The following is a 13,546-nucleotide window of genomic DNA, read 5'->3' as shown; positions in this document are numbered from 1 at the left end:
TCCTTTTTCTCATTATATTTAGCCCCACTAACTTTAGAGCCAGATGTTCATTTTCTTTATCCATCATTTCATCTAAAGCTGTTCTGTAGAATTTTATTTTTAGGAAGACTTTTACCTTCTCCCATATATTTATTCAATTAATTATATCAGCATGACTTTGTAGGTAATTATTTTATCGGTTATATATCGCCTTACTGGAATTATTTATTTCACTTTTCAGCTGACCCCTCCCCCCCCCCCGTTGGCCAGTGGGAACCCCTTCTACTAGTCTCCTGTTTCTTTTGACACGTTTTCATCATTTTTGAGTCCCACGTCGTATCTTGGGTTCATGGTGTGCTTCCTCTGTCCCAACCCTGGAATCAATTCATTTTTTTAAGGGGCCCTGCTTTTTTATTGAAAAATGGTATTTAGAATCCCAGGCTTGAGTGTAATATTGTTATTGGGATGTCATTGCTTCTCATTCCCCTCAATGGACAGAAAATATATGTACATGTACTTTCATTTTTTTAATCAATGTATATGTAGAAAATATGAATTTATATGGATACTTCAGTTTCATGATGACATGAGTCTTTCTAGCTCTCCTCATGTTTTTGTTTTTGGACTGTGAGTGAATAACCTGGTTTTCCTTACTCAGTTTTAGAATGAACATTGAGTAGTTTCAGAAATGTTGACATATACTTCTGTGGAAAAAAATTACATGCTGGTATATATTTGCTGTTATTTTCTGTTAAGAAAATAGAATATCACTTTTCAAATTTACTTTGGTTAATTTTTTCCTACCCTCTTCAGTGTGTGTCAGCGTCATTTATTAAGAATAGAAGCAGCTCTATTGTTACTCATGGTATTCTGCTTTAAGTTCTCGCCATATCTGGGTGAGTTCTGATTATTTGTAATTTTTTTAGTAGGTAAAACATTCCTGTGATTCTAAAAGTCAGAAGTATACAAAAAAGTTTACTTCAGAAAGTTACTCCTATCTCATCCTCACTCCCAACACCTCCTTCTTTTTTACTCCATTCCCATTCACTGATTCTTTTCAGTCTTCAATCTGTTACCACCCGATTTCCTTTACAAAATCAACCTCTTTAGGTTCATCTTTTTGATGTTGTTTGTTCATTTTATTTTATACAAATGAACAGATTTGTGTATGTTTTATTATTTTCCTTTTTTTTTACATGAAAAGAAGCATAATTGGTTTTTTAAAATATTTTTTAAATGTATTTTGGAGTGAGAAGGGGAGAGAGAGAGAGAGAGAGAGACAGTGAGTGCACAGAGGGATAGTAAAAGGGAGAAGCAGGCTTCTCACTAAACAGGGAGCCCGATGGGGCCTCAATCCTAGGACCCCCAGTTCATGACCTGAGCCTAAGGGAGACACTTAACTGACTGAGCCACCCAGGTGCTCTTATAATTGATAAATGATATATGCTTTATTTGCACTTTGCTTTTCTCACTTAGCAGTGTACCTTGAGAATCATTGCACATCAGTTCAGAGAGATTTTCGTTCTTTCTCCTATCTCTAAAATACTCCAATGATGGATAGATCATAGTTTAACTTATCTCTTATATATGGACATTTTTTTTTGTTTCCCATATGTTGTAGTTACAAACAATGCTACAATGAAAATCTTGAATATAGGTATTAGTTCTGGAGGTTTATCTTCAGGGTAAATAGAAGTGGGAGGATTGAGTAAGGAGGTGAATGCATATGTAATTTTGTTAGCTATTGCCAGATTTGCCTTCAAAAGAATTCTACCAATTTCTGTGTTTTTGTCAACAATCTATGTGAGTATGAGTTTTCACAGGTCCCACCAGAAGAGTGTGTTTTGAGTTTTAATTTTTCTAATGTCATAGTGTTGTTTTAATTTGCATTTCTCTTCTGAATATCTTTCACGTGTTAAGAGTCATTACCTTTTTTTTTTTGGTGAATTATATATTCATATATGTTTCCGTTTTTTCTTGATGTTTTGTCAACTCTTAAAAGTTCCTTATATATTTGGATAATTGTCACTTTGTCCTGTTGTTTCCTGAAAAACATTTTCCTTTTTCCTTTTTTCAATTTCCATGTAGAAGGGCGTGTATATTTTCTTTTTTTCTGTTAATGACTTTTAGTTTGTAGTATTGGGGTAGAAATGTAACTTATTATTTCTTATTATGAGACACACTTCTTTCTTCTTTATGGAACACATACTTTTATTAAAAACTGATATATGATCAATTTTTGTTCATGTTGTCTGGGTCCTTGAGGTGAAAATGTATTTTATACTGTCAAGTAGCAAGATATGTATATTATTTCCTTTATTAGTTATGTTGTTTAGGCCTTCTGTCTTCTTAGTTAATTTTGTGTACTTGATTTTATTCTAAGAATGGTGTATTAAATTCTCCCAGTATTAGTGTTTTAAAGTGTGTCTTTTGCATCTCCTATGGATTTTTCAAAATAAGTGTGATTACTGTGTTATTTGATTTGTAAATATTGATAAGCCCTGCATATTATTATGATTTGAAAATTTTAGAATTAATGTCTTGTTTTTCATGTTTAGTGTTGTTACTGTTTTTTTTTTTTTTTTGCTTGAATTTTACCTTTTCTGATTTCATGATTACTGTGCTTGATGTTTCGTTTCTATTTGCTTGTTATACTCTGTTTCTTATTTTTAGCATTGTCTTAGATGTGTTTCTTATAAGCAACATATAGTTAGTTAGGTCCTGCTTTGTTATCAAATTTAATGTTTTTGTTCTTTTTTTTTCCTTTGAAGGGGTGAATCAAGTCCATTCACACATAGTGATATGCCTGATATGTTTGGTCTCAACTCTGTCATAATATTGTGTAATTATGTATTATTTTATATTCAGCTTATTTCTTTCTCCACCAAATATATTTTATTTTGTTTTTTGCCTTTGAATTAATGTTTTTTGCCTTTTAGAAAGGTTCATATTTTTGTTTTAATGGTAACTGTTCTATTTACATCATTTTAAATACTTCATTTCACCATTTTCTTATTTAACCTACTTGTTTGTTCTATTTTTTTTATTTTTTATTTTAAAGATTCATTCATTCATTTATGATAGACACACACACACACACACACACACACACACACACACAGAGAGAGAGAGAGAGAGAGAGAGAGAGAGAGGCAGACACAGGCAGAGGGAGAGGCAGGCTCCCTGCAGGGAGCCTGACATGGGACTCGTTCCCGGGACTCCAGGATCGTGCCCCGGGCCAAAGGCAGGCGCCAAAACCGCTGAGCTACCCAGGGATCCCCTACTAGTTTGTTGTAAAGGTGTTTTTTAACTAATACCTGTCATGTATACAGTAACCAATTTGTATTTTTCACTTGCCACTTCTACTCCATCTTCTTCCATTTCTTATTTTATTATTTCTACTTTGTTTTAGTTTCAGATCTATAATTTTATGTGTTAATGTGTTATTCATTATTAATGTGGTAGGTTTTTTTGTGAATATTTCTCAGTTACCTTTTGCTTGAATAAAGTTTATGCTTTGGTGAATTCTTTAAAAAGAGCTCATTAAGGGATGCCTGAGTGGCTCAGTGGTTGGACATCTGCCTTTGGCTCAGGGTGTGATCCCAGGTCCAGGGATCGAGTGTCACATTGGTTTCCCTGCAGGGAGCCTGCTTCTCCCTCTGTCTATGTCTCTATCTCTGTGTCCTCATGAATAAATAAGTAAAATCTTGGGAAAAAAACCACCAGCTCGTTAATATGAAATTTCCCATGTTGTTGTATGTTTAGAGCTTTTTCTGTAGACCTGATGTGCAAAAGCCAGTGTTGCTGGGTATAAAATTCTTGGTACATAACTTTTTCTTTCTTTAAAAAATTTTTTTTAATTGTTATTGGATTGCTTGAAAATGTGACTCCCCTGCTGCCCTGCTGCATGTTATTTCAAAGAGTCTGATGCTAGTCTAATTGCTTTGCCCTTCTAAGTTATTCGATCATTTTGCTTGGAGGCCTAGGGTATTTTTTTCCTCTTCATCTTTGAAGTCTGATTGTGTTTACCAGAATATGTCTTGTGTTTTGTCCTCCCAAGCTACATTTTCTCTAGTGCTCATTTTATCTGGTGCCCATTAGTTCTGGTCTCATGGTGTTCTCTCCTCTTATAGGGATTTCCAATTATATACATGTTATTCCTTCTTTGCATCACTTCCATTTCCACCACTTTCTCTCAGATTCTTCTTTCTTCACCTTGTTGTTCCTACTTTTCTTTAATGTTCCTAATTAAATTTTCCCCGAGGCTCTTCTCTACCATGTACTTCGTGATTTAGACTTCTATTTCAAGAAAATTTTGTTGTCTTTCTTGAGTTTAATCAACTTTATTTTCATTTCTTCCTGTTTTTCATACATTTTTGTTCTTAATTTTTGAGTTTTTGACTCAAGCAGTTATTCATAACCCCAAATGCTTTTTAGTGTATTTAATTTGGTTTTGAAGTATTATGTTACCTTCTTCTGCTGCTGCTTCTTGACTTTCTTTTTGAGGGAAAGGGGAAAATAGAATTTCATCAGTTAAGCTGTACTGAGTGTTTCTGGTATTTTCTATGTAGCTTTATTTCATTTTCTTCTGTTACTTTTTGTGGGTGTTTTGGTTTGGAAGAATTTGTAGGTGCCTGGTGCCCTCTTCTGTTAGTGTAGCAAAGTACAGAGCCTCCAGTGGAATTTTTTGTTTTATATTTTGTATTGTTTTGTTTTTTGGATGAGATAGGGAAGGAAATGATTTTATAAACCCTCTAAGTTTTTAGGTTTGCTTTATTTTTATGGAACCCCACTCAGTTGCCAAAGGATGTTTTTCATTATTTTCATCTTTTTCTTTTCCATTGTAACCATGCATTTTGATGATTGTCACTTTTAATTGGTCATGCTGTCCCTTCATTGTGATCTTTAGTCACATATCTTAGAATACTTGTAGGATTTTCACACTTACAGTCACTTACTCTTTTTAGTGGTGATTTTAAATCAACCTTAATCCTTCACCAATTCCCCTTTTTTCTCTTACCCTCAATTTTTCTCTGCTTGTGCTTGCTTACCTCAAAGGTAAAAAGTGGGATGGAATTTAATAGTTCCTTTTCTCTGGGAATTATTTAACTTGCATGCCTTCCTTCTTTCCTCCTTTGCTTCCTTGCTCCCTCTCTTCCTCCCTTCCTTCTTTTTTACATATAATCATTTTGAAATTTGGGCATTGTCCTTTTCCCATGTTATTTAACAGTTTTATTTACTCTTTGTTGTTCTCAGTTATTTTAGAATAGTTGTTGAAGAACAGACTTTGGCAGCTGCATTGTCTTCACTCTAATAGGACTAGTTTGAGTTATAGGATAGTAGAATCTTTTTTTTGAGATTTTCTTTTGATTTTGCTAGACACTTAGAGAAGCTACCAGTCTGCGATTGCTTTAGTTTATTTTCACAGCCTGAGATTCTCTCTCTTGCCCAAGTAATGTGACTCCTAACTGCAAGTCTGTACAAGAATATTGTATTCATCCTTATCATGGGGGTAAGTCCTTTAAGGCTGTTTATTGGATTATGCAATTTGGTCAGACACTGTGGGGTTTCACTTGACCCTGACTTGCTGTGGTAAGCTGTCATAACCAATGTTCAGCTTTTCAGTAGATACATTGCATATGCAGATATTCTCAGTGTTTCTCTCTGGCTTATGTGGTGCTTTTTCCCCTGTTTTTTTGCTTTCCTGTAGAGTTTTAATTCCTCTCTATTGTGTTACTTCTGTGCTTTTAGGGATTTTTGTATATTTTAATAGATTTATGAGGAGGCTTGGTTCTAATTATTCAGCTCAATATTACTAGAAATAGCAGTTGACTTATTTTTTTTTTTTTTGTTAAAACATTAATTTTTTTTTAAATTTCTTGGGACATTAGGTGTTAAGAATGATAGATTCATTTGCTCAGTTCTCCATCTTGAGTCCTCTCCTAGCAGGTGAAGATTTGCTTTGTTGTTAAAGATGGGTACACTTTAAAGGAAGGAAGTGAGGGAACCAGCTTATGACTAATAAGAGATGTGATTAATAATGATGATAATTAAAATGTATCTAGTCATTGCAGTATGCTGTGCTTTTCATATGTTATTTAATTATCACAGTCTCTTAATTTAGTGTTATTATTTCTACTTTACAAATCATTACCTGAAATTTATTTACCATAACACATAGCCTTGTGTTCACCTATATTTCATTTTCTGTCCTAAGTTTTGGAGATAACAGGGTTAAGCAAAGTTCAGCATGCTTTCTGCCTTCGTGTGCTTTAAAGAATTTAATTCTTGGAATATACTTTCTTACTTAGTCTCAGGTCACACTGTAAGGACACTGTAGGATGTTCAAGAATACATTTTAGAGTCCGAAAGCTTGATTCACTGGTATTTGCACTAGCATTGAGGATAATGTCTCTTTTGAGGAAATGACTGTAAGTTAAGCCAAAGTAAAATGAAGAGATGAGAAAAGATCAGAACAGTATCTTTTAATTCGCTAGAGACTCTCAATTACATGTAGCATAGTGCTTTGTTCAAAGTCCTACTAAGTGAGTGTTAATTTCAGTATGGTCATTGACTAGAAGACTTAATGGATTTTTTCCCACATAATGTTTTTTCATGTAGGCTGTCCAGGATACTATTTTTATTTATGCATATTATTCATCTTGGTTTACAGTTATTTGCTGGCATAAAGGATGGAGAGAGCCTACAGCTCTTTGAACAGAGTTCTCGCTCGGCTTACAAACAAGAGACACATACCATGGAGGCCACTAAGCTCATCGAGTTTGATCTTAAGCAAACACTTATCAGGCTTGTGACACATATTTTTGGAGATGGTAGGTACTTAAATGCTTTTGTTTTTCATTGGGGGCTTAAATGTTTAACAAATACCACCTTTCTGAAATCATTAAGGCTAATTGTATGTAATTGTATGTAGGTTTTTTTTTTGTCTAGGTTGGGGCTCTCTATGAAGTAGAACTTACGGATTTTCTGGTTTATTTCACTGGAGCAGGAGGACATGAAAATGGAATTAGCTTGAGCAAGAAAAGTGATTACAACCTTTCATGAGAATGATAATGGATTAAGATAGTGGAGAGGAAGCCTACAGCTGATTAGTGTTATTATTATATTTTCATTAGGTCAGCCTTGGATTGTTGGGGCTAGATTCTCAACCATGTGAGTTGACCCAGTGGAAAATTTTATATGTTGGCATACTGATTACTGCTATTAATAGCAAACATATTAACTATGAATTTCCTGGAGGAAGAACAATCTTTTTAAGACCTGGATTCTCAGTTTAGTCACTTACTCTTAGTTACTCTTAGTTATATCTCCAGCATAATTTCTTGTCTCTAATGCTGCCTATCCCCCTCACTATTTTAATTTACTCAAGACATTATTTTGCTTATTTTCAGGATGTAAAGAGAAGGCTAGGGGATGTTTTTAAGTCATGGCCTGTATTTTAAAAGATGTTTAGAAGACAGAAGCCTAGCATGGTTCAGATTGTTTTCAATTTCCTACTATTTTTATCAACTTTTTAAAGGAACAGCTTTATTGAGTTATAATTGATACAAGATAAACTCTACATATTTAAAGTCTACAAGCTGTTGACATTCAGTAAACTGAACATATGTACACACTTCTATGAATTTTGACATGTGTATGCACCTATGAAACCACCAGCAGAATCAAGATAATGAACATGTCTATCACCCACAAAAGTGTCCTCCTGTTCCTTGGTAATCTCTCCTTCCTGCTTTTCCTTACTTCTTACCCCAGGCCATCAGTGATCTACTTTCTGTCATTACTGACAGATTTTTATAAATGAATCCTATGTTGACCCTATTTTTGAGGGGGAGGCTGGTTTCTTTTACTATAATTATTTTAGGATCCATACATATTGTAGTGTGTATCAGTAGTTCATTTCTTTTTATTGCTTAGTGGTATTACATTCCATGGTTTATTTATTTATTCATGTGCCCGTTCATATTTGTTTTTTCATCTAACTTTTGGTAGTTATTTGGATTGTTTCCAGTGTTTGCTATTACAAGTAAAGCTATGCACATTCATGCACAATTCTTTGTAAGGATACATGCTTTTATTTTGCTTAGGTAAATACCTGGGAATGGAGTGTCTATGTTATAAGGTAGTTGTATTTTAACTTTCTAAGAAGCCACTGAACTGTATTCTGATGTGGTTGTGCCATTTTACATTCTTGCCAGTAGTGTATGAAAATTCCAGTTGCTCTGCATCTTCAACAACACTTGATGTGTTCAATCATTTTATTTTTTATTTTTATGTATGTATATTCGTATGTATGTATTTATTTATTCATTCCTTCATTGATTCAGAAAGGTGAGAGAGAAAGAGAGAGTTGGGGGCTGGTGCGGGAGAGGGAGAGAGAATCTTAAGCTGGCTTCTTGCCCATTGTGGAGTCTGAGGCAGGGCTTGATCTTGTGATACTGAGATCATGACCTGAGCCAAAATCCAGAGTCAGACGTGTACCTAACTGACTGAGCCACCCAGGCACCGCTGGTCAGTCATTTTAATTTTAGACATTCAATGGGAATACAGTGGTATGTCCAAGAAGTATTCAGCATATATAAAGAATACCTCCAAATAAACAAGCAAAAATCAAGAGAAAAATGGTGAACTTTTGGTGAAGAACAAGTCGTGCAGCTAGAATGACTAGTGAACATAGGAAAAGATGTTCACCCTTATTAGTAACAAGGGGAAAGTAAATGAAAACCACTGTCAGTTACTGATTGTCATTTTCATATGTGAAAACCTACATACCTAACATTTGTAAGTGTTGAGAAAGATACAGAAAAATAGTATATAATACATAGTGCTGTCCCTTTGTAGGGGTCTCAGTTATTGTTCTCCCAGCTGGAACTTGAGTGCTCACCTACTACTCTTAATTTATGTTTATTTTTTTGTGCCTCCAGTTTTCCCTACTTATGTGTAAATTCAAATTGCATTTACAAAGATTCTTGTTCTAGTTTATTAGGCCTCTGCTGCCCTGTTTTAGCAAGGGTTTAGAGTATATCAACAGCTGTATTATAAAATGCATAGTTCATGTAATATTTAAGAAACCACTAAATAATCCTATATAGTCTTTATATTCCTGTATTTTTAAAAAGAGTACATCAACTTTATGCTAGTGTCTTTTTCCAGAAGGCAGAAAGCCACATTAGGGAGGAGATAAAACCAGGCTTCTAAATGTATTCATACTGTTTTATTAAAATTAAAAAGATATAAAGTTAAATATGACAGAATGTTCTGATTTCATGAAACTGAATGGTGGGTGCATGGATGTTTGTTATTTTCTTTTTGTCTCTTGGTATGAAATATTTTGTATTAAAATAATGTAATTTAATAGTGAAACAGGTTTCACATAGAGATTGCTGATAGGAAAATTCTATTATAGCCTGCTCTTTACTTTCATGATAAAAGGAAGGATTTGTGATATTTCTAGCAGTACTATTATCTATTTAATACTGGAATATGGGGGAATGGATTGTGTTGTTTAGGCTATTTTCAAGGCAGGTCAAGGTAGAAGGGCTGGTGTATTTGAGGGAGAGATAGTGTTCCTTCTCCAGTAGTAGCTTTACAAAGAGATTCAGGATCATCAGAATTTACCTATTGTCAAACTATGGAAAGAATTGTTTTTAGAGCCCTCTTTTTTTTACACCTTGCAACACATTTCTGTCATCAAATGATTTGCTGTTGGTGAGGTTTAGATAACTGAGTGGTTTTGGATAGGCAGGTAGCCTCCTTCTTTAAATGCGTAGTAGTATTTGTGTTTCTCCTATTGGTTATTTTTATTCTTTTCTTCCCCCCTCCTCACCTGGTTAGTCCTCCCAGTCTCTTTACCCTTTAACTGGATAATTATTTATTATTATTTTTTCCCCAACTAGGTAATTCTTATTTATCCTCTAGTGTCAACTCAGATGTCCACCAACCAGGAGGTGCCTCTTCTACGTGCTCATCTAAACTCTCTTTGGGGGTGGGTTTTTATTTTTCTGAGCAGGAAGTGCTATTGGATTTTTTGCACATTGCAGGCATCCCAATATTGAATAAGTGAGACATAATCACTTGTTTTCAAGGAGCCAATCTTGACTCCTTTCACAAGGAAATGCAAAGTGTTTGTTATAGGAGCACATAGGAGAGGCATCTCCTTTGAAATTTGGCATGTGCTCCAGGATAGGTTCCCGGTTGGAGGATGTCAGAGCTGATACCAGCCATTGAGAATAAGCATATAGAATTTAGGGATGAAGAATGGAAGAGGAAGGAAGAAAATGGTTAACAGAAAAATCTCATGTCCACTGAGAAATGGTAGTGTGCAATCAGAAAAATTAAATTTAAGTTCTTTTTCCTCCACTTTAAAATCTTAGGTCAATTAGTGCTTTAGGCCTCAATTTTTGAACTTTTAAAAACCAAGGTAATAATACTTGGTTCCCGTGAGAATAAAATGAGCTATGTGAAAGGTGCCTTGTAAGGAGAAAATATTAAATAAATGTGTAAATGTGAAAAATATGAAGGCAAGAGAAATGAGGACAAGGCAATAAAAACAGGGAGCTTTGAAGAAATATAATACAATCAAAGAACATTAATTTACAGTTGATTTGTCTTTATTTTGTCTAATGAAATGAGATGTGTCTTTCTGTGAGACTGGCACAGCAGTCAGGTGGGTATTGATGATAGCCTTAATGTCCTCTCTGAGCACAAGCAATATTTTAAAAAGAAAACATTGTTCCAGGCCCTGTTTAGACTCTAAAACCTTCCCAGGGGCCTTGGGGATTATTTATCTGAATCTGGTGCTGGATTTCTTTTATGTTATTATTTTTAATATTTGTAATTGAATAGCATTCAAAATCGTGCTTTGAGGTGAAAGTTTCCAGATAACAATTTTCCTTATACAAAAACATTTCTGCAGTGTATAATTTCTCTGGCCATGGTGCCCATTGTACATAATGGGCATGCTCGTGGCCAAGAATTAGGAATCTTACCTTTCGCAAGAGCAGTGAAATTGTAGCCTATTTCAGACAAACATTTGCTTCATTTTTAAAATGCTATTAGCCTAGACATTTAGATTTTAGATTTCATTACAGATCAGAGTTGCTATGTTATAAATCTTCAAATTTACTTTGTGTTTGTAATAGCGGAGTCGTGGAATGGCATTGAAGTAAAAAATCCAACGGGCTTGGAGAATACATGTTCAGTGCACTAAAATCTATCTGTGATTTAAAAAACCTTTTATTTTTTCTTTCCTTCCAGCCATGAGCTTATTTTTAGCCCCATTCACACAGTAGCCAAATACCCTGAAAATCCTTAAAGATGCATCTTTGCCTAACTAACCCCAGTGTGTCTTTGCTTTGTGTATCGCCAAGGGAGCTGTCACCGGGAGGGCTGTGTTAGCTTGTCCCCAGGTGTGTTTGCATGTATATAACATCTGCTAAGGTGCTTCTCAGGGTGGATGCTAACTAAGCAGGGTGGGAAGGTGAGCCAAACCCAGGCCATTTTATGAACTACAAGAACGAGGGGGTATGTATCATAGGAAACAGGTGCTGTGTGTTCTCCTAGTGTTCACACTGAATCTTAACAACTCCCTCAAGACTCTTGGCTGTTTCTTCTGCACTCTGAACAGAAGTGTCATGTTCTTACTTCAGGCATTTCAGAGGGTCATTTAACTTTTTTGGGAAAGGAGGTGTGCTGGTTTTTGAAAAATGTCTTGGTAAACCTGTCCTGGTACAAACACTCTGAGTGTCATTTAAATATTTAATAATAGCTTTAATTATGATAATGACAGTGCCTGAGATAATAATTAACAGTGTCAAATTCTGCACTCGGTTCTTTTTGTTTTGACCTGTGTCTATGATTATAATCCCCATTTTTTTTTTTTTTCTTTAGACAAGGGAACCTAGACAGAGAAATGCGGTGCCATGAGGATCACACAGTTGGGAAGTACTTGAGCCCTGATTGTAGTGCCATCGGGCTGATTTCCTCGCCCAGGTTAGAGGTTAGCTCTTTTGAAAAGGCAGAAAGAAATCATTTCAGTAATATTTCTGCGACTGAGGTCTACGAAAGCCATGATGTCCAAAAAAAAAAAAAAAAAAAAAAAAGAGCCTCTCTTTAGGGTTCCCTTCTGACCTTCCCTGTACTCTGACTCCTATATCGAGCTCTTGGTAGGGCCCTATTTGCAGCATCATACACATTATATTTTGACTACCAAAGATCATTTAAAACTTCAGATTCAATCTTTCTTTAGTTGATGAGCAGTAACTGCCTCGGCAGAGCTCAGAATTATCCAACGACTCTTTTCTATATTTGTTTTTATGGTCTAAGCTTGCTTTCTACTTTTTTGATGTTCCTGTTATTAGTATCATCTTCCTTTGTTCTTGGAAGGCAAAATTAAAAATTAGAACACGCTATTTCCTTGTGGCAATTTGTTGTTATTACAGCTGCTTTAGTTTCAGTTTTTCTCCCCCTGCCTCTCCAAAGCAGTTTTATTATTTTCTGCTAACATTTCAATTGTGCCAGCATCCTAAGGCTGAGAGGTTACCAGGTTAGAATTAGAAAGAAATAAAATAACCCTTTAGAGTGTTTTCATGCTTGTGGCATTTGCTGTCATTTTTTAACATCTCTAAATTGTTTCTCCAATATTTCGTATCATATTTGGCTGATCGTTTATTTCAGAGCAACTAACGTGGAGGCTTAGGATTTCTAATGTTTTATTTTCACTTTCTGTCCTTCAGGATTTATAGCCCTTCTTTGGCAGTCTTGCTAAACATTGGACTTTCCATTTAGAAAGCACTGGCCTCATAGCACAATATAAATGAACTAGTCTGAAGGAGAAATGGGCTGTGATACTCTGCTCTTGACTAGATAAGTTGCCGTGGGCAAGTCATGTCTCACCTTTTGTTTAAAATAAAAAGGATTTGGGAAGGTCATTGAGGTGCATGTTTCAGGATCCCTTCCAAGGACCCTACCGCACTACCATACCACTCTGGGGCAGTTTTGAGGGGCTAAATTCCAGAGTTGTGGTGAGGTTAAGGCTTTTTGTGCCTGATTGCAGCTCATTGACTTCTCCTTCTGCCCCATACTGTTGCCGCCTTCTTCCTTCATAAGTATTGATACTCCCAAAATAACCTGCTTGCCAACCGAGCCTACATATGGTCCCATCCAACCAAAACATTCTAGGCTCTGTATTGTGAATGTTGTCCTGGTCAAGAGTGAAGTTAGTAATGATAATGAAGATCCCATGTCTTCCATATCTGCTCACATTTTTCTCTATCCATAAATACCTGTTAACATAAGTGAAGTGAAAATAATGGAGAAGAATAATTAGTTTTATAGTTGTTAGTTATATTTTGTTCTTAAAACTGAATCAAAAAATTTTAAGCATGTTATTTTAATGATTTTTAAATCAGCGTGTTTGGGTTGTCTGGCGTTTGATTTGGAGAGGGTTGTCTTTCTCTGAGTACTCCTAGAAAGTGAAGGAGCAAACCACTTGTTACATTTGGCCAGTGTTGAGTTGCCTGTGCTCACTGTGGCTTGGATCTTGTCC

The 13,546-nt window shown here is 35.3% G+C and overlaps 1 protein-coding gene across 11 annotated transcripts in view; it reads left to right on the top strand.

Annotated features, from left to right (window-relative positions):
- The window catches only part of FARS2 (phenylalanyl-tRNA synthetase 2, mitochondrial), a 502,588-nt gene that overhangs the window by 154,506 nt on the left and 334,536 nt on the right, over positions 1 to 13,546 (top strand). For all 11 annotated transcript variants that reach the window (XM_041772861.1, XM_041772868.1, XM_041772862.1 and 8 more), the window contains one exon: positions 6,653 to 6,812. In XM_041772861.1, the coding sequence (XP_041628795.1) occupies positions 6,653 to 6,812 (160 nt within the window). The remainder of the gene's footprint in view (positions 1 to 6,652; positions 6,813 to 13,546) is intronic.

The sequence above is a fragment of the Vulpes lagopus genome, chromosome 10 (genome assembly GCF_018345385.1).
Source record: "Vulpes lagopus strain Blue_001 chromosome 10, ASM1834538v1, whole genome shotgun sequence".
Classification (NCBI taxonomy): Eukaryota; Metazoa; Chordata; class Mammalia; order Carnivora; family Canidae; genus Vulpes; species Vulpes lagopus.
The sequence above is the reverse complement of the archived record's forward strand: the minus strand, read 5'-3'. Positions and strand labels throughout refer to the sequence as shown.